At 57.6% G+C, this 17,911-nt stretch overlaps 3 protein-coding genes across 5 annotated transcripts; 2 read left to right on the forward strand and 1 right to left on the reverse strand.

Annotated features, from left to right (window-relative positions):
• Nucleotides 1-2,711: 2,711 nt before the first annotated feature.
• Nucleotides 2,712-5,934, forward strand: Polr2j (RNA polymerase II subunit J). Its single transcript, XM_042686525.1, has 4 exons — nt 2,712-2,819; nt 4,382-4,471; nt 5,243-5,417; nt 5,571-5,934. Exons 1-4 carry the CDS (start codon nt 2,767-2,769, stop codon nt 5,604-5,606), a joined length of 354 nt encoding a protein of 117 aa, XP_042542459.1. The 5' UTR covers nt 2,712-2,766; the 3' UTR covers nt 5,607-5,934.
• Nucleotides 5,892-12,954, reverse strand: Lrwd1 (leucine rich repeats and WD repeat domain containing 1). Of its 2 annotated transcripts, none has more exons than XM_042686513.1 (15): nt 12,770-12,954; nt 11,631-11,865; nt 11,437-11,553; nt 10,406-10,546; nt 10,086-10,190; nt 9,593-9,694; nt 9,406-9,520; nt 9,158-9,267; nt 8,853-9,060; nt 8,500-8,572; nt 8,264-8,404; nt 6,730-6,821; nt 6,451-6,606; nt 6,238-6,350; nt 5,892-6,143 (listed from the first exon to the last, which is right to left on the reverse strand). In XM_042686513.1, exons 1-15 carry the CDS (start codon nt 12,847-12,849, stop codon nt 6,003-6,005), a joined length of 1,929 nt encoding a protein of 642 aa, XP_042542447.1. In that variant the 5' UTR covers nt 12,850-12,954; the 3' UTR covers nt 5,892-6,002. The 2 variants fall into 2 exon arrangements, with proteins under 2 accessions (XP_042542447.1, XP_042542446.1); XM_042686512.1 differs by having other exon boundaries at nt 6,730-6,860.
• A 264-nt stretch (nt 12,955-13,218) lies between these two features.
• Nucleotides 13,219-16,907, forward strand: Alkbh4 (alkB homolog 4, lysine demethylase). 2 transcript variants are annotated; one of them, XM_042686519.1, is made up of 3 exons: nt 13,219-13,366; nt 14,927-15,124; nt 15,814-16,907. In XM_042686519.1, the coding sequence occupies exons 1-3, from the start codon at nt 13,241-13,243 to the stop codon at nt 16,402-16,404; spliced, it is 915 nt and encodes a 304-aa protein (XP_042542453.1). In that variant the 5' UTR covers nt 13,219-13,240; the 3' UTR covers nt 16,405-16,907. The 2 variants fall into 2 exon arrangements, with proteins under 2 accessions (XP_042542453.1, XP_042542454.1); XM_042686520.1 differs by lacking the exon at nt 14,927-15,124.
• The last annotated feature ends 1,004 nt before the right edge of the window (nt 16,908-17,911 follow it).

The raw sequence follows: 17,911 nt of genomic DNA on the forward strand, positions 1-17,911 counted from the left end.
TCACCGGGCTGGAAGCTGTGGACCCCTAGGCTCCCTGCCCCAGGGCCACGTACCAGGCCATGCCCCGCCCCCCAGGAGCAGTGGGGCAGAGGGGACACCCCTGGATCTCATATTTGAACTGGCCCTGGGAGGTGGGGCTCTAGTGCCCAGGCTGCAGCTCCTGCTGCTCCTGTAGTTAGATGGTGGGTGGGCAGGGACCCTGGGCAAAGAAGTCTGCTGGCCTCCAAACAGGGCACAGCCAGTGCCCTCTCTTTGAGTGCCCCACTGTAAAGCCTACCCCAGGGCCCCTGGCCCTGGCCTCACACCCACCAGCACAGCAGGGGTAGCAGCACCTCCTGTGGGGTGGGCTATTCTGTGTCTCACCTGCACCTGCTCACTTTTCTCCTCACCTGACAGCCATTATCAGATCCACTCATTTGTTTCTTTGTGGTGCTGGGATTTGAACTCGGCTTGGTTTTAAGCTACTCTTTTATTTCCAGCTAGGATTTCACTTTAAGCCCAGGCCCCACCCCGACTGGGATCCTTCTATTTGTGCTTTTCCCTTTGTCACGGGGGCTGACAGGAGTATGCCAGTGTGTCCAGCCATTGAGCATCCCTTGTAGCAGAGATAACAAGTGCACACTACCATGTTCAACCATGCTCCTGGCTATCCTTGAGCCATGATCCCCTCACCTCTACTCACAAATAGCTAGGCTAAAGGCTTGAGCCTCTGCTCACAACATACATACATATATTAATTAATTAATTTGATCACTCACTGCCTGTCAGGCAAGAATAGTGGTTTGCTTGGAAGGTTGCAATTAAGATCCATGGAGGGGACTGGGAAGGTGGCTCAGTGGTAGAGTGCTTGCCTTGTATGCATGAGGCCCTGGGTTCGATTCCACAGTACCACATAAGCAGAAAAAAAAGCCAGAAGTGGTGCTATGGCTCAAGTGGTAGCACGCTAGCCTTGAGCTGAAGAGCTGAGGGACAGCGCCAGGCCCAGAGTTCAGGCCCCACAACCAGACCAAAAAAAAAAAAAAGATCCATGGAGGGAGGAGTCTGAGATTTGGCTAAGAGTTCAGATAGCAGCATTTAAAACAACATTCAGAGCCAGGCGCCGCTGGCTCACACCTGTAATCCTAGCTACTGAGGAGGCTGAGATCTGAAGATCACAGTTCAAAGCCAACCCAGGCAGGAAAGTCTGTGAAACTCTTTATCTCCAATAAACCACCAGAAAACTGGAAGTGGCACTGTGGCTTAAGTGGTAGAGTGCTAGCCTTGAGCTGAAGAGCTCAGGGACAGCCCCATGACTGACCAGAAAAAAAAGAAAAAAAAAGCTGGTGCCAGTGGCTCACCCCTTTAATCCTAGCTACTCAGGAGGCTGAGATCTGAAGATCACAGTTCAAAGCCAGCTCTGGCAGGAAAGTCTGTGAGACTTTTATCTCCAATTAACCACTCCAAAAACCAGAAGTGATGCTGTGGCTCAAGTAGAGTGCTTGCTTTGAGCTGAAGAGCTGAGGGACAGCGCCCAGGCCCAGAGTTCAAGTCCCATGACCGACAAAAAATAAATTATATATAGATAGATATCTATACCTCAGAGTGCTGGTGGCTATACCTGGGTGGGTGGGTGGGGTTGAGATGACTGAAGAGATTTTGGTGCTAGATTGTAGGATATTTTTCACGTACTGAATATGATTAATCATGCTGAGCTGAACACATAAAATGTTTAAAATGACAAGCTACTAGTCACATGTGTTTTACTACAATGACATATTTAAAAAGCTGCTGTCAGCAGCACTCATAGTTCTGGCACTTAGGAGGCTGAGGCAGGAGGATCTTGAGTCTGAGGCCATCCTGATCTACCTAGGGAGAACCCATTTAAAAAACAAAAAATAAGTAGCTGGGGCTGGGAATGTGGCTTAGTGGTAGAGTGCCTGCCTAGAATGCATGAAGACCTGGGTTCAATTCCTCAGCACCACATAAACAGATAGTGCTGGAAATGGTTCTGTGACTCAAGTGGTCGAATGCTAGTCTTGAGCAGAAGCAGATCAGGGACAGTGCCTAGGTCCTGAGTTCAAGCCCCAGGACTGGCATAAAAAGAAAAAAGAAATAGCCAAGTAGCAATTGCTCAAACATGTAATCCTACCTAGCTGCACGGTAGGCAAAGACTGAGGACTGTGGTTCGAGGCCAGCCGGGACAGCCAAGTTCTTGAGACCTACTGTCAATGGGGAGCTGTATGGTGGTTTGTCCCCGTCAGCCTAGCTGCAAGGGGACGCTAACATGGCCAGGCCGTGCCCTGCTGTGTGCCCAATAGGACCGACAAACCCAGCCCCCTTAGATTGGGGGGAGGAGGAGTCTTCTCACAAACTTCTGCCAGTGCTGGTCTCGAACCCTTGACTCCCTGTCTCCGCTAACGGGGAGTAGATAGGCTTACAGGCTGCAGGCTGCACTGGCCTCGCATGGAGAGACTACAGCGGTGGACGTCGGCCTCCCTCAGAGGACAGGAATGGCTGTCTCGCCTCCTCCTGGCGCCCCGACTTCAGGCAAGGGGTCTCCGGGCGGGTGAACCTCCCCGGCGCGGGGCCGCAGCGTCTCCTACACCTCTCCGCGGAGGACGACGCATGCGCAGAGACTCCGCGCGGTCCCGCGCCTACGCCAGGCCCTCCAGCCCGACAGGGGGCGGTGAATGTTGACGAACTCGGCTGCGCCCGCGCGGCCCGGAAGTGGTCGCGTTTCAGAGCTCGCAGACCCGACGGCGAGCTGGACGCGGCCGGAGCGGGAGAATGAACGCTCCTCCGGCCTTCGAGTCGTTCCTGCTCTTCGAGGGCGAGAAGAAGTAAGCGGGCTCGGCTGGGGCGGGGCGGGGCGGGCCCGCAGAGTCTGAGTCCCGTCCGGCCCGGAGGCCGCGGCCGCCCGGCCCTCGGCTGCGGTGCTCGGAGGCCGCGTCCGCCCGGCCCTCGGCTGCGGTGCTCGGAGGCCGCGGCCGCCCGGCCCTCGGCTGCCGTGCTCGGAGGCCGCGGCCGCCCGGCCCACTTTGCAGAGGGGAAACTGAGGCTCGCGAAGCTGGGTGACTGTCCTCATCTCCAAAGCCCCTTCCCTCTGGGCTTCCCGCCTCCTTCCATCCGTGCTCTCGCAGCGGTAACTAGTGCAGGTACTCATTCCTGTCATCCCCAATCCCAGCGCTCGGGAGGCTGAAGCAGAATCGAGAGTTCGAGACTACGTGGACACTCAGAAACAGTGCAGCAGCCGGGGGGGCTCACACCTGTAAGCTTAGGTGCTTTGATCTTGGTTTAGGCCACGATCTGAGGATCACAGTTCAAAGCCAATCCTGCCAGGAAAGCCCATTAGACTCTTCAGTTAACCAGCAACAAGCCAGCTGTGGAGCTCTGACGAGAGCCGTGACGCTGGGTGGTACAGCGCTTGCTCGGCCTGCGCAGGCCCTGGGTTTCCTCCCCTCGCAGAGACAAAAACTGTGAAGGGGCTGCAGGTCATCTGGTGTAGCACAGGGTCCATCCCAAGGCCCCTGCAACGCTGGCTCTTCTGTTAGAGCCAAGAGTGAGGCTGTGGTCCAGCCTTGCCTGGCACTTGTCTTTTTTTTGGGGGGGGGGGGAGGTCCGAACATGGGGCTTGAACTCTGGGTCTGGGCGCTGTCCCTCAGCTCTTCAGCTCAAAGCTAGCACTCTACCATTTGAGCCACAGCGCCACTTCCAGCTTTTTTCTTTTTGCTTATGTGGTGCTGAGGAATCGAACCCAGGGCCTCAGGCATGCAAGGCAAGCGCTCTACCACTGAGCCACCTTCCCAGCCCCAGTTAGACTTTCTTTAGAGTGAGAGTGACCAGTTTCAATCTCTTGCATGTGGATATCCAGTGTTCCCAGCACCATTCCCGAAGAGGCTTTTTCTTCAATGGATGTTTTGTGGCTTCTTTGTTGAAAATTAGCTGGCATAGCTGTGTGGCTTTACAGGAGCTATTCCTGAGAATTTTGGCTCAAGGCTAGGCATGCTATCCCTTGTAACACATTTCCACTTCTAGCTTTTTGGTGGTTAAGTGGAGATAAGAATCTCATGTACTTTCCTGCCCTGGCTGGCTTTGAACCAAAATTCTTAATCTCAACCTGCTGATTACAGCTGATGGGACCCATTTGGTGACTTCTGACATTTGTCAGGAAAAGCTGTTTTGTGGGCAGATCAACTCTCAACAGGTCTTTATCTGGTAATCAGGTTTTCCTGGCAATCTGGAACCTCATGCCTGCCTGGCTGCCTCACTAATGAGCTTGAACCAACTGCCTTGCACACTTTTGGAGCCATGCCTCCAGCCCTTTAGCTTGTTATTATTTCAGAGGCAGGGCCGGGTTTGGACTGGGGGTTCCTGTCCTCACCAGCTGCTCTGCCTCTTACAGGATCACCATCAATAAGGACACCAAAGTGCCCAACGCCTGTCTCTTCACCATCAACAAGGAGGATCACACCCTTGGGAACATCATTAAGTCGTGAGCTGCAGGCCTGTGCTCTGGGCTGGGTGGGGTGGATGGTCTGGCTGAGCTCTGCATTAGACACCAGAAGTCATTCTCTGTGCTTGCTCTGGTGTTTCAGTTCTAGCACTTTCTCCCCAGATGAGGCTGACCCAGGTGGGTTCACACAAGGCTCATTCTGTATTGGTTATATGTCTGCTCACAAGCTCTGAGAGGGGGTTGATGTCAGCCCATCTGCACCTCAGCTACTTGTGCACCACTGGGGGATGAACATGAGAGGCAGCCTGGGGCTCTCCAGAGCCCTGAGCGGCACCGCACAGCTGTCATGAGCAAAGGCTGGGCTCTGCACATAGGGACACAGGGACTTGCCTTTTGCTGCAGTCTGGGCTCTTCCCTTTGGTGCTGAGGCATGAGCCTGAGAGGGGGGGGGCAGTGGAGGCTGGGAGCAGTAGGCCTTGGTCTGTGCACAGAACACGCGGGCCCATCTCCTGGCCAAATTCTGCGTAAGCCCAGTTCTTCTAGCACCTGCCATTTGTTCACACTTGACCATAATCACTTTGAGACAAGTGTTCAGAGCCCAGGACAGAGCAGGGTAGCTATTCTGCCTTCCTTATGGCTCCATGGATCAGAAGGTACCAGCCTGATACCCCGTTCCATCACTAATGCCTGAGCCCACCCTCCTCTCTGCTGCCTGCCTGCTGAGCCTGGGGCCCTGTGTTCTGGCCCGTGGAGCTGTGGCTGTGGTGGGTGGCGTGTATGTTGGGTCCCCACATAGTGTTTGTCCCTCAGACAGCTGCTCAAGGACCCGCAGGTGCTGTTTGCGGGCTACAAGGTCCCTCACCCCCTGGAGCACAAGATCATCATCCGTGTGCAGACCACCCCTGACTACAGTCCCCAGGAAGCCTTCACCAACGCCATTACTGACCTCATCAGTGAGCTCTCCCTGCTAGAGGAGCGTTTCCGGGTGAGGGTGCTGCATGGGGAGGGCAGGTGGCTGCAGGCCCATCCAGGACAGGCTCTGGTGGTTTGGGGGGAATTGGCGGGGGGCGTGCTGAAACTGGGTGGCTGAGGGCTGTGGGGTGGAGGCTACAGCTGTGTTGGGCTCTTCCTCTGCTAGGTGGCCATCAAAGACAAGCAGGAAGGGATAGAGTAGCGGCACGGTGGCTCTGCTCATCTGTACCCGGTGCCTACCTAGAAGACCCTCTGACATGGACAGGGCCAGTCCACTGGCCCCCACCCACCCCTGGTGTCCTGTACATGGACTATTGTCTCTCTGAGAGTGGGCAGCGAAGAGCTGGTGTAGGGGAGGCAGGTGACCTGTGACCCTTGGGGGCCACACTTTAGACTGCGGTGACTCCAGACCTTGACTTCGGGCTTGACTTGATCACAAGAGGCCCGTGATGGGACCCTTGTATCAGCTCTCCATAGGCTTCCTGAACACAGCAGAAAATTTAATGAAGTTTAATAAAAATATTCACTGATAAAAGACTACCACTAATTAACCCTGAGTGCAGAACCCCGTCCCTGCTAGGGCTGGGACTGGGCTGAGCTATGGCCTCTTCCAGATCGCCACGATGTTGGAGTCCGTCAGTGCTGTGAGGTAAGTGAAGGCAGCATTGGCCACCACTGTGTTTACCATGGTCTTCGTCACCAGCTGGCCAAGTGCCCTAGGCTGGGGCCATCTGAGGATCTGGTGGGGAGAGGAATGTGTGCCAGGCACAGGGGCTCAGTCTGGGGGAGGGTGGTGAAGTACCACGTGGGGTCTTGGGGAGGGTGGCGAGTACCTGAGTGGGGGCATGGGGGGTAGCCGGTGGCAGCAGCGGCTGCTTCAGGATGTGTTGGACGTCGTAGATCCACACGCTGCCCTCCTCGTCACCACAGAGCACAAGCCCTTGTTCTGCCAGGACAGAGATGGGTCCCTAGCTAAGGTGGGCAGGGCCCCAAAAGGTGAAGAATGGGATGGGTGGGCTCTGAGATGGAGGAGGGGCAATGCTCACCAGGGCAGGTGCTGAGTGAGAAGTAGGCCAGCTCGGTGGGTGACCACTGCAGATGAGCCAGGATAACCACAGACACCACAGACTGGCCGCCCCGGGCGCCCCATGTCTGCTTCCAGCTCCACAGGCAGATGGTGCCCGGGCTGCTCCCTTTGGAGGCTGCACAGGTGGGGATGGGTTGTCACCATTCTCCACCCCTCCCCATGGAAATGCGCAGCCTAGGGTAAAGTCACCCCCCCCACCCTGTGTGACCCAGGATGGGCAGCCCTGAGCCGGACTCACCCACGATGTCCTCGTTCACAAATGCTAGCCCGTCCACTCTGCATCTGGCCGTCTCCGAGCCCTCAGAGAAGGTGAACTCCGCCTCGCATGCCCTGTTGATGGCAGATGGCACTGGAGGCTGCTCCCTAACCCTGGTGAAGGTTAGAGGAGGGCATCTGGGTGCTGCTTTTTTATGTGTTGGTCTTGGGGCCTGAACTCAAAGCCTGGGCACTGCCTCTGAGCTGCTTTGCTCAGGCTAGCACTCTATCGCTTGAGTCACAGTTCCACTAATGGCTTTTTGATAGTTAACTGGAAATAAATGAGTCTCATGGATTTTCCTGCCTGGGCTGGCTTCAAACCACAGTCCTTAGATCTTACCTTCCTGAGTAGCTGGGATTACAGGCATGAGCACCAGCGTCCAGCTCAGAAGTGTTTTGGCAGGTTGGGGTTGGGCTATGCTCTGACAAGGAGCTTGCCCCCCAGGGGTTGTGGATAGTGAACACCCAGAGGCATAGGATAGGGTGGGTCTTCAAAGGTGGGTGGTAGATGGCCCAGCCTGTGTGGGGCAGAGGCCACCTGGTGGCCAGCATGATGGGTGCTTGCAGTCTCCTGCCAGGACCAGAACCAGTGCTGAGCAGGGTCCACCTTGGGGGGGCCAGCCAAGAGCTGCAGTCTGCCTGGAACCTGACTAAGGGACAGGCTAAGACCCAGGCAGCTGCACAGGGGCAAAGAGCAGCAGATAAACCCAAGACGAGGGAAAAGCAGAGCTGGGGACAGAGGGAAGGCCACTGGGTATGGCAGGGATGGCCACCTCCCCCCTGCTGTCACTCTGAAATAACCTTGCTGCTCCACCAACCTAGCCCCACGCCCAGCTGAGCAACCTCGGCCCTCATTTCCACTTCCACTCACTTCACTAGCTGGCTGGCTGCCACCCTGCAGAGCACCCAAGCAGCCTGGGCCCGAGCTGCCTTGGCAGTGGGCTCTCTGCAGGGGCCTGCACTAGGTTGTCTTTGCAGCTGGAAATGAGTCGGGTGTTTGTAAGGCAGGGACCCCGGGCGCTGTCTGAGACTGGGAGGTGCCCTTGGCCACTAAGCCTCAGAGTGGTATTTCCAGAGTCACTGCCCTGCCCAGACATCTCCCTGTCCCCCACTGGCCACAGGAGGAAGGTCACCATCCCCCTTCTTTTGTTGTACTGGGCTTTGCGCTCAAAGCCTTGCACTTGCTAGGCAGGCTGTCCCCACTCGAGTCACAGCTCTACCTGCCTGCTTTAGTTTTCAGACAGTCTTGTCCTTTTACCCAGGCAGGCCTCAAACCGAGATTCTCCTACCTCCACCTCCTGTGTAGCTGGGGTTTTGAGTATGTACCACCATGCCTGGCCCTTGCTGAACCCTTTATGCATCAGCACACAGGAAGTTCCATTGCTGAGCAGCAGCTGGTAAGGCAGCGAGTGCAGGCAAAGCCCAATGTCAGGGTGAGGAGAGGCCCTGAGGACAGCAGAGACTACAGGCAGGGGCTGTGGGAACCCAGAGGACTGAGCACCCCATTCTGGCCTCACCTCCTCTTCTGGGGCTGGTCCAGCCGCACGTCCCAGCAGCAGCAGCCGCCTTCACAGCCAGCCAGCAGATACACATCGGGGCAGGAGGCCACAGGGCAGAGGCGTAGTGGGATGGAGGCCGAGTCAAGCGTGAGCAGCTGGCTGCCAGTTGCATGAGCGAGGGGAGAGCAGGTGTCAACTTGGGCCCTGGTGCCCGCTTGTCCCCGCCGCTTACCATCCCCCTGCCCCAGCCTCACCTGGCTTGGAATTCGTAGTCCTGGTTGGGCACCCCGATGTCCCACAGGATGATCCGCTTGTCATAGGAGGCCGCTGGAGGGGAGGGCAGCGTCCTGAGGAGGCTCTGCGCCCTCCTACAGGCTGGGTCTGGTGCCCGGGACAGGGCAGGTGGGCTACGAGGGTGACTCGGGCCTGCAGGGTGACCCAAGCCATGGCCAGGGGAGCAGAGCTGCCCTTGGTTGCTGGGGAACCCCAAGTCCACCTGGCAGTCTGGGGATCAACCTGAGATCCAAAGCTGTCACTTCTCCCAAGGCCACCTGGCACCCGTCACTTGGGGAGGCCACCTGGCACAGGGTGGGGAGGCAGGTCTTACTGAAGAGATGTGTCTCTCGGGTAGGGCTGAAGCAGAGGGTGGCGATGGCCTTCTTGTGGGCCCGGACGACCCCACAGCAGAAGCCGGCGCGCACGTGCAGCAGCCTGACCAGGCCCCGCAGGCCCGCGGCGGCTAGCACACTCCAGCGCTTCTTGTGGCCCGCCTGTGTGACCACTGTCAGTGTGGTCCAGGCCACAGAGAAGAACTCCTGGTGGGACGGGAGAGCCGTCAGGAGCAGGGACCCATGTGGGAGCCTGCCCACGGGAAAGGCCATGGCAGAGCCGGGGTGCACCATACACGCTCACCTCGCCTGGTGACTTGTACTTGTGGAGGACGATGCCCGTCTGGCAGTCTATCACGCACACAGCCTCCCCGCCGCACGTGGCCACTGTTTGGGAGGTGGTCCCCTCGTGGCCTGTTGGGTGGGGCCAGCTGAATGACAGCTTTTCCTGCAAGCATCCTCCTGGTGGCTTCTCCTGGATGACTCCTATGCCCAACTGCCCCACTGCTCCTCCTCAGGGCCCAGCACACCCTGCCCCAGCCCCCCACTCACCCTCCTCGCAAGCAGGCTCGAAGGCACAGGCCCACAGCTGCGTCTCCAGGTCCTGAGGGCTGTTGTTCCTGCTGTGGCACTGCAGGAAGTGCAGGGGCTCCAGCTGCGGGGCACACTGTGGGTGCGCAGGGGTCACGGCTATGCCGGGCCCAGCTCCCCACCTCTCCTTGCCACCTTGCAGGCTTACCTGGCCACCCTCCACCTTGGTGGATGGTGTGGTACTAGTGCGCTTGGTGGGAGAGGCGCTGAGCAGGACGTCATGTGGTCGCTTCAAGGTTGCCAGCCTGGCCTGTGGAGGGGCCTGGTGAGCCCGGGCCAGGCCTGGGGCCCCATCCGCTGTCACAGGCCACAGCAGGGCCAGGCCAGGGTCACAGAGGGTACTTGGGTGGCATGTGGTTTAGATCTTAAATGGCCCCCTGAGGCCCATAGATTAAAAGGCGTGGTCACTAGCTTGTGGAGGCAGGGCCTAATGAGGCCCTGGGTGTGGGATTAAAGGGCATACTGGGGGAGTGTAGGGGGTGGGGGGGCCAGAGAGAACATCAGCACTCTAGTCTTATTGGGCATCGCAGCACAGCATGGGCAGCTCGCTCTTGGGCTCCTGTGTGTGTGTGTCCCCACCCCCAGCCGCTTTTCCAGGCAGCCAGGGCAGGCTCCCAGGGGCCGCGTGCAACCGCTCTCACCCGGGGCCTGCCAGCAGCTGCTGCTCCTGGAGGCTTCTTTGGGGCGTCTGTCTCACATGCCTTGGTCCCACCAGAGGCCACCAGCTCCTCCGAGATCATCCGCACCTGGGTGGGCCAAGCCTTCAGGAGGCTGGGACAGACTGGCCCCTCTCCTCTCATGGAGGAGAGAAGCTGTCCAGACAGGAGCGCTGCCTCCCCGCACTACCCTACTCCCCATGCACCCCCAGGCCCCTCAGGGAAGCTGAAAGCCTTGGAAACCAGCAAAGAGCCAGGAAGCTCAGCGCCCAGCAGATGGGGTAGGCCGATGGGTGAGGGCATACCCGCCACTGGGTGAACTCCCGGAGAGACTCAGGTCCATAGTGCACATCCCTGATGGCAGAGTTCACAAAGTCGGTCTGCACTTTCTCAGCCTCCTGCTCAGGGCCCAGAGCTGCCATGAACTTCTCCCAGTACGCTGTGACCTAAGACAAGAGGAACCACAACCAGATCCAGACCCAGCCCACTGCCAATACACCACAGGCAGGCTGAGGCACCACCTGCAGCGAGCTGTCCAACCAGAGTCTCTCTCTTATTTGTGCCAGTACCAGGGCCTCTTATTCTCACTGGGCTTTTTTTTTTTTGCCACTCATGACTGGTGCTCTACCACTTGAGCCACACCTCAGTCCAGTTTTTGTGCAGATTAATTGGAGATACTATGTTTTTTTTGCTGGGGCTAGCTTCCAACCATGATCCTTACATGTCAGCATCCTGAATAGTGAGGATTATAGGTGTGAGCAGCCATACATGGCTTGCTTCTTTTGCTATTAACACATGTTGGTTTTACAAGGGGGAAGGTGTTGACATTGCTACAAGTGTATACAATGTTGTATACAATGTGTCTGAGTCAGCTTCACCCCATCACTGCCCTTACCTTATACCCAAAAGTATTTCAACTACCAACCAGACTCTCATCTGTTAAGACCAAGAGCCCTATCATCTTCCTCAGTGTCCCCCAAATGTCCACTGACAGTGAAGCGATGGTGGTTCGTGCTTGTAAGGATTACAAGGAAGCTGAGACCTGGAAGACTGTAGTTTGAAGTCAGCTGAGCTTTAAAAGAAGTCTGAGCTGAGTGCTGAAATTCTAGCTATTGAGGAGACAGAGATCACTGTTTAAAGCCAGCTGTGGCAGGAAAGTCTGCGAGGCTCTGATTTCCACTTAACCAGCAAACATCCAGAAGTGGTGTGGCCCAAGTGGTATGGACAGCACCCAGGCTCTGAGTTCAAGCCCCAGGCACAAAACCAAATGTCCCCTGTCAGCCCCTCCAGGCCGCCCACTGCCCCAGACCACTCAGATGGCTCTCTATGGTCTTACTCGGTTGCTCAGCTCTCGGTTCAGGCTCTGCACCTGAGAGCAGGTGGAGGATGCGTCCTTGCCATTCACCTTCCGCAGGTTGGGCAGGAGGAAGGAGACTTTCAGGTTGTCGTTGACCTGGGGGTAAAGGGATGGTGGAGCCTGAGCTCGTCACGGCCTAGGGCACTGGCACGGGGCTGGGGGACCCCACTTACAGTGAGGAAGGGGTTGCCCTCTAGGCTGAGCTCCTCCAGTAGTGGGAACTGGCACAGAGTTGTGACATCTCCCAGTTGGTTGTTGGCGCAGCGGAGGACGCGGAGGTGAGGCAGACCCAGGTTGGCAGGGAGCGCCTCCAGCTGGTTGTTGGAGAGGTCCAGCTCCTGCAGATGCTTCAGGCGGCCCAAGAGGTTGGGGTCCAGGTGCTCTGACAGCAGTTTCAGCCCTGACAGGCTGGGGTAAGGGCAAAGCAGGACAGCTCAGAGAGGGTGGACAGGCCTCCCACCCTGTCTGTCCAGGCAGCTCCTGCACGAACAGATACCCTTTAATTCACCCTGAAATCTGTTTAACTTTTGCTATACTAGAGTTTCTAACTCAGGGCCTCAGGTTTGCTCAGCTCTGCATACAGCTGGGGCTTTATCAGTGGAGCAATGCCTCCAACCTTCCTTTTTGCCAGTCATTTTGGCGACAGAATCTAGCAAACTTAATACCGAGCTGGCTGCCCAGTGTGATCCTCCAAGTTTCAGTCTCTGAACAGCCAGGATTACAGAGGCATATTATATTCAAAATGAGTCATATTAGCAGACATTAGTAATATAAAGGGATTTCACTGTGGTAATTCCATAGCGAATACTGCACAGGTTCATCCCTCCATTCTTATTTCAAATTGGGTTTTGTATTCGGTGGGCTTCCATTTACTGGCTTTTCTGGGTACAGCACACACTGAAGCACGCTACATAAACACACATTTATTCACACAAGCAACACACTTGGAATTCTTCAGCAACTTTAGAACCCAGGGCAGCGCGCGCTTTTCCTGGTTCCCAGGGGGTCCTCCGCACCTCCCAGACCCTCACAGTCTCCAGTGGATGGCAGACTGCAACTTCCGCCCCGCACAGGTGCAGCGGGTCGGGGACCCCGGCACGCCGGTGGGCCGCACCAGTCCCGCGCCTCTCCGAAGACATTTGGCGCGAAAGATCGGAGCCGGCCAGGGCGATAGCAGGGAGCCGCAGGAGGAGCGGGGCGGTGAGGGGGGCTCCGCCTTTGTTCCGCCAGGATCCCCGGCCCGGCTCGGGCCGGGGAGGCTGGTCTGTGAAGCCCCGCGCCCCGGACTCGTCCCACCCTGACCGGTGCTTACTCCAGGCTCCGGATCTTCCCCAGCCGGTCGGTCTTGGGTCGGGCACGCTGCATGAGCAGCTGCGACGTAAGGGGACTCATGGCCTCTCGGACTGGCCCCGTCCGCTAACCGGCGACTAACGGAGCCGCAGTCCGCTGCTGAAGCGCGAGGAAGCCGATAGCGGGAGGCGGTGCTCACTCTATGCGAGCGAGCATCCGCGGCCACCGGAAGGAAACGGAGCGTCGTTACGTGCCCGGCAGGCACTACAACTCCCAGCCGCCCTTGCGCCGCGGGCGCGCGCATCCTAGCGGCCCGGGAGGTTCAGTGGTGGCGGCGTACCCTGACACGCACTACAACTTCCAGCGGCCCTCGCGTCACGCACGCGCCCTGGCCGCCCGGGAGGCTCAAAGGCGTCAGCGTCCTCGACGTGCACTACAGCTCCCAGCAACCCTCGTGCCGCGCTCGCGCTCCGTCCGTGCCGGCGGCGGAGTGATGGCCGCCGTGGCGTCCGCCGAGGCCCCTGAAGTCCGGCAGGAGTGCGGCTGCAAGGGCATCCGGACCTGTCTCATCTGCGAGGGGCCTCGCCACGGTGACCCGATCTGGCAGCTCGCCCCGAAGGTAGGGGCTGGGAGAAGGCCTGCTTCCGTAAACTCCGTTCTTCATAGGAGGAAATGGGCCAGCCTGGCCCTGCGACCGGCTCGGATGGAAGCCGGCCGGGGACCCTCGCGGGCAAGGCCCCGCGGGGTGCAGGGGCTAGTTTGGTTGCAAGGGCCTCCCGGGCTCGGGAGAGACCACACGGAAAGGGGGGATGGAGGGGACTGAACACCAGGCCCGCCGTGCTCCGAGGCTTCGTCCGGCGGCAGTGGGGAGACTGCCGGTTCCCAAACCATCGCCCTGGCGCCAGCCGGTTTTGTTGCGCTGAGGCAATGCCGGTGTTGCAGGCGGACACTGCTTGCCAGAGAGCTGGGTGGGGTCCTGTGCGCCAAAGTGGAAGGCTGTGCAGGTGTGCAGAGGAGGTTGGGGAGCTCCGAACCTGAGCGCTGGGCCCCGCGCGGCCGCTGAGCCTGCAGCGGGCCTGAAGGTCACGGAGTCCCTGGGAGGACATGTGCCTGCGTGTGTGCACGGGCCGGTGATGGCACTTGAACTCAGGGCCTGGGCACTCCCTCTTAGCAGGAGCCACAGCTCCACTTCCGGCTTTTTGGTGGTTAATAAGAAACCCAGACTGGCTTCAAAATCCAATCCTCAGATCTCAGTCTCCTTAGTAGCCCGGAATACAGGTGTGAGCCACCAGCACCTGGTTCTAATTTCCTTCTTGTTGTTAGTGGTGGTGATGGGGCTTGAACTCTGGGCCTGGGTGCTGTCCTGAGCTTTTCAGCTCAAAGCTAGTAGTGCTCTACTGCTTGAGCCACAGCACCACTTCAGGTTTTCTGGTGGTTTATTCACGGCCTTTCCTGCCTGGGCTGGCTTTGACTGCAGTCCTCAGATCTCAGGCTCCTGAGTAGCTAGGATTACAGATGTGAGCCACTGGCGCACAGCTCTAGATTTTTTTTTTTTTTTTTTTGGTCGGTTGTGGGGCTTGAGCCTGCACCTGAGTGCTGACCCTGAGCCCTTCAGCTCAAGGTGAGCACTCTGCCACTTGAACCACAGTGCCATTTCCAGTTTTCTGGTAAATAATTGGAGATGAGTCTCATGGACTTTCCTGCCCCAGCTGGCTTTGAACCACTATCCTCAGATTTCAGCCTCCTGAGTTGCTAGGATTTACAGGGGTGAGCCACCAGTGCCCGGCTTCTAGATTTCTTTACTGAAGTGGAATCTTGTTAACTTTTTGCCCTGGATGGCCTCTAACCTTGATCTTTCCTGTCTGCTTCACAATAGCTAGGATTACAGGTGTGAGCCACCAGTGCCTGGCTCTTGGCTGCTCTCCTGACTTCGCTGCACCTCTTGTTTGAAGTGGAGAATGCAGGAAAGATTAAAGAGGAAAGACAAAAGGATTGAGAACATACACTGTCTCTACAGGGTTGTGGTCCAAGTTCTGCCTGCGGCCCACAGGCTCCAGCCACCAACCCAGGTGGCTTTAGGGAAGGAGACCATTGTCCCCTACCCCAGGCCAGGTGCCTGGGGATGCTTAGGCACCTGGCAGAGGCCCTCAGGAGCCCCAGGACCCGCTTCTCTTTGCAGAAAACCCACCGCTTCCTTTACTGCTTGGATACCGGCTGGGCTGTGGGGGCTGAGGACTCTGACTTTGAGGGCTGGGCCTTCCCCTTTCCGGGGGTGACACTGATAGAGGACTTTGTGACCCCGGAGGAAGAGGCTGAGATGGTGTGTCTGATGGACCAAGACCCTTGGAAGCTCTCTCAGTCTGGGCGGAGGAAGCAGGTATGACTGCAGAGTTAGGCTGAGCCGTGCTACTTGGTCCTTGGCTCCTCTCTGCAGCCACGCTCCATGCACCCTGGCCGGGCAGCAGGCAGCCAGGGTCCCTGAGGAGCATGTGGCAAGCAGATTGTTCAGCCTTCCCAAAATGGCTCTTTCTACATTCCCTTCTCTGTAGCCAGCTTGGTGGTGGGACTCAAATGGCAAATTCTGGCCAAGAATCTGCTCTCCATGGCTGCTAGAGGTTGCCAGACACTAGTGCTTTTCATTTGCTTTCTTTCACGTCCCTTACCTCTTGCATGTTTCCTCATCTGTAGGCCCCCCACCAGCCACCTTCTCCTCCTCCTCCAGCAGCCTCAGATGTGGTCACGGCCTGCCTTATCATTGCTAACCAGTGTTCCCTCCCCTGTGCCCTCCCTGGTGACATCCAGCTAGCTGGTGCTGACTCAACTTGGGTCTCAAGCCTCTAGCTCTGCTAGCTAGGGCATTGAGGCTGACCCCTACCCCCACCTCAAGTCCTCTTCCCCTGCCTAGTCTCCAGCATCCACCACCTGGGCTATCATTCATTCCGTACCATGTCTTTACCTCCTGCCACTGTGTCCATCTGTTTAGCCCAAGGCTCGTGCAGGCTTGTGGTCATGGCAGTGACGTTCTATGAACTGACGATCCTCTACCCCTTCCTGCCCCCACCCCAGGACTATGGCCCCAAAGTGAATTTTCGGAAGCAGAAGCTGAGGATGGCCGGTTTCCAGGGCCTCCCCAGCTTCAGCCAGGAGCTGGTGCAGAGGATGGGCCTCTACCCGGAGCTGGAGGACTTCCAGCCTGTGGAGCAGTGTAACCTGGACTACAGCCCCACGCGGGGCTCTGCCATCGACCCCCACCTGGATGACTCCTGGCTGTGGGGGGAGCGGCTGGTGAGCCTCAACCTCCTGTCCCCCACCGTGATGTCCATGGGCCGGGAGGCGTCTGGCAGCCTGCTGCTCAGCCCAGCTCCTCCTGCCAGCCCTGAGGCTTCCATGGACAGCATGCTAGGCCCCAGCAGGTCAGTCCTGTGCCACGAGGTGGAGGTGGCCGTCCCTGTCCCGCGCCGCTCCCTGCTGGTGCTCACCGGGGCTGCGCGGCACCAATGGACCCACGCCATCCACCGCAGGCACATTAAGGCCCGCCGTGTGTGCGCCACGTTCCGTGAGCTGTCAGCTGAGTTCTGCCCCGGTGGGAAGCAGCAGGACCTGGGCCATGAGCTCCTGCGCATTGCACTGTCCTTCCAAGGGAGACCCGTCCTGTGAGCAGGACAGGCTGGTGTGGACCTCACGGGCATGGCCGCCAGTGCACACTCCCTGCTCCCTGCTCAGTGGATTTTACTCTTTGGTGTGGAGTTGGGGATGGAATGGGGACATCGTTGGGAGAAGCCATCAGACTTAGACTGTGGTGGGCAGCCCGGAGCTGCCCTTGCTGGGACCCTCCACGTCCACCCCTTGCACTGGAACTGTGGCTGCTGTTTGGGTTGTTTACATATCACACTGTGGAAGGGTAGGATTTGGACTTTGAAAACTGCCACTGTGTGAAAGGGTTTTCCCTGCATGGGGTCTGTGACCAGCCTGCCACCGCCCCTTCATCCACTCTGAGGGGGTGCAGAGGACTGGATGAAGACCTGACAGATCTCAAGTTCTGACTTCTGAGTCTGGCTTAGCCTGAGTCACCTTTGACCCCTTGGGCTGGGATGTACAGGGCATCTGGGAACCTCATTGCTTTATCTCCCTACAGTCCTAAGAAGCAGGGAAGAGCTGGATGGTGTGGCTCATGCCTGTAATCCTAACTCCTCAGAAAGTTGAAGTCTGAGCATTGCAGTTCAAAGCCAGCCTGGGCAGGAAGGTCTGTGAAACTCTTATCTCCAACCAACCATCAAAAAGTGGGACATGGACTGGTAATGTGGCTTAGTGGTAGAGTGCTTGTATAGCATGCATGAAGCCTTGGGTTCAATTCCTCAGTACCACATACACAGAAAAAGCTGGAAGTAGTGCTGTGGCTCAAGTGGTAGAGTGCTAGCCTTGAGCAAAAGCAGCTCAGGGACAGAGCCCAGGCCGAATTCAAGCCCCAGGACTAGCAAAAAAAGAAAAAAAAAAGTGGGATGTGGGGCTGTGGTTCAAGTGGTAGAGTGCTAGCCTTGAGCACAAAAGCTCAGGGACAACAGTTTAAGGCAGAGCACGCATGAAGTAGGGAAACACCATGCATTACCAGGACACCTCGAGGCCCATCCCTGGAGACCTGGACAGCATTGGGCTCCATTGGAGGGGCTGTCCCAGACTCCTGGGACTAGGCTTGGGAGCAGGCCACAGAAGCTGAGGGGCGGCAGCTTAACAAGGCTTAGGAATCAGAATATACGTGGCCCTGAGCTGCCTTGAAGATGGGGGTCAGGCCCTGGTTCCCAGCCTGGGAAGGGAAGAAAGATGGAGGGACTTGATACTGAGCTGCTCTGTTGGGTCTTTTGGCTTTGTGAGATGTTAACTATGTAGTCTAGGCTGGCCTCAAACTCATGATCCTCCTGCCTGTGCCTCTTGAGCCCTGGGATTGATTATAAGTGTATGCCCAGCTTCTACCACATGATTCTTGGAGCTCTGGTTAACCAGAGCCTCACAGCGTGGCATGTCCACTCTAGAGAAGGCCACACCCTGCAGTGGGACTGCGGGCTTGAGCCCTGGTCTGGCTGGTAACAGGGTTGCAGGTGGGCTCCCACGCCTGGGAGAGGGTCTAGATGGCAGGTAATAGAACAAATTTCTTTAAAGAGTACACAGC

This window comes from Dipodomys spectabilis, unplaced genomic scaffold, assembly GCF_019054845.1.
Source record: "Dipodomys spectabilis isolate Male_0828 unplaced genomic scaffold, ASM1905484v1 ptg000098l, whole genome shotgun sequence".
Taxonomy (NCBI): Eukaryota; Metazoa; Chordata; class Mammalia; order Rodentia; family Heteromyidae; genus Dipodomys; species Dipodomys spectabilis.

What these genes read in the sequence shown, in the direction of transcription:
- Polr2j (XM_042686525.1), top strand. Translation starts at nt 2,767, where the DNA reads ATGAACGCTCCTCCGGCCTTCGAGTCGTTCCTGCTCTTCGAGGGCGAG. An exon ending in CTTGGGAACATCATTAAGTC is followed by an intron (nt 4,472 to 5,242) that starts GTGAGCTGCAGG and finishes TTTGTCCCTCAG; the next exon opens with ACAGCTGCTCAAGGACCCGC. An exon ending in TGCTAGAGGAGCGTTTCCGG is followed by an intron (nt 5,418 to 5,570) that starts GTGAGGGTGCTG and finishes TTCCTCTGCTAG; the next exon opens with GTGGCCATCAAAGACAAGCA.
- Lrwd1 (XM_042686512.1), bottom strand. Translation starts at nt 12,849, where the DNA reads ATGAGTCCCCTTACGTCGCAGCTGCTCATGCAGCGTGCCCGACCCAAG. An exon ending in CCAAGGTGGAGGGTGGCCAG is followed by an intron (nt 9,521 to 9,592) that starts GTAAGCCTGCAA and finishes GCGCACCCACAG; the next exon opens with TGTGCCCCGCAGCTGGAGCC. An exon ending in CGAGCCTGCTTGCGAGGAGG is followed by an intron (nt 9,268 to 9,405) that starts GTGAGTGGGGGG and finishes CCCACCCAACAG; the next exon opens with GCCACGAGGGGACCACCTCC.
- Alkbh4 (XM_042686519.1), top strand. Translation starts at nt 13,241, where the DNA reads ATGGCCGCCGTGGCGTCCGCCGAGGCCCCTGAAGTCCGGCAGGAGTGC. An exon ending in TCTGGCAGCTCGCCCCGAAG is followed by an intron (nt 13,367 to 14,926) that starts GTAGGGGCTGGG and finishes TTCTCTTTGCAG; the next exon opens with AAAACCCACCGCTTCCTTTA. An exon ending in AGTCTGGGCGGAGGAAGCAG is followed by an intron (nt 15,125 to 15,813) that starts GTATGACTGCAG and finishes CCCCCACCCCAG; the next exon opens with GACTATGGCCCCAAAGTGAA.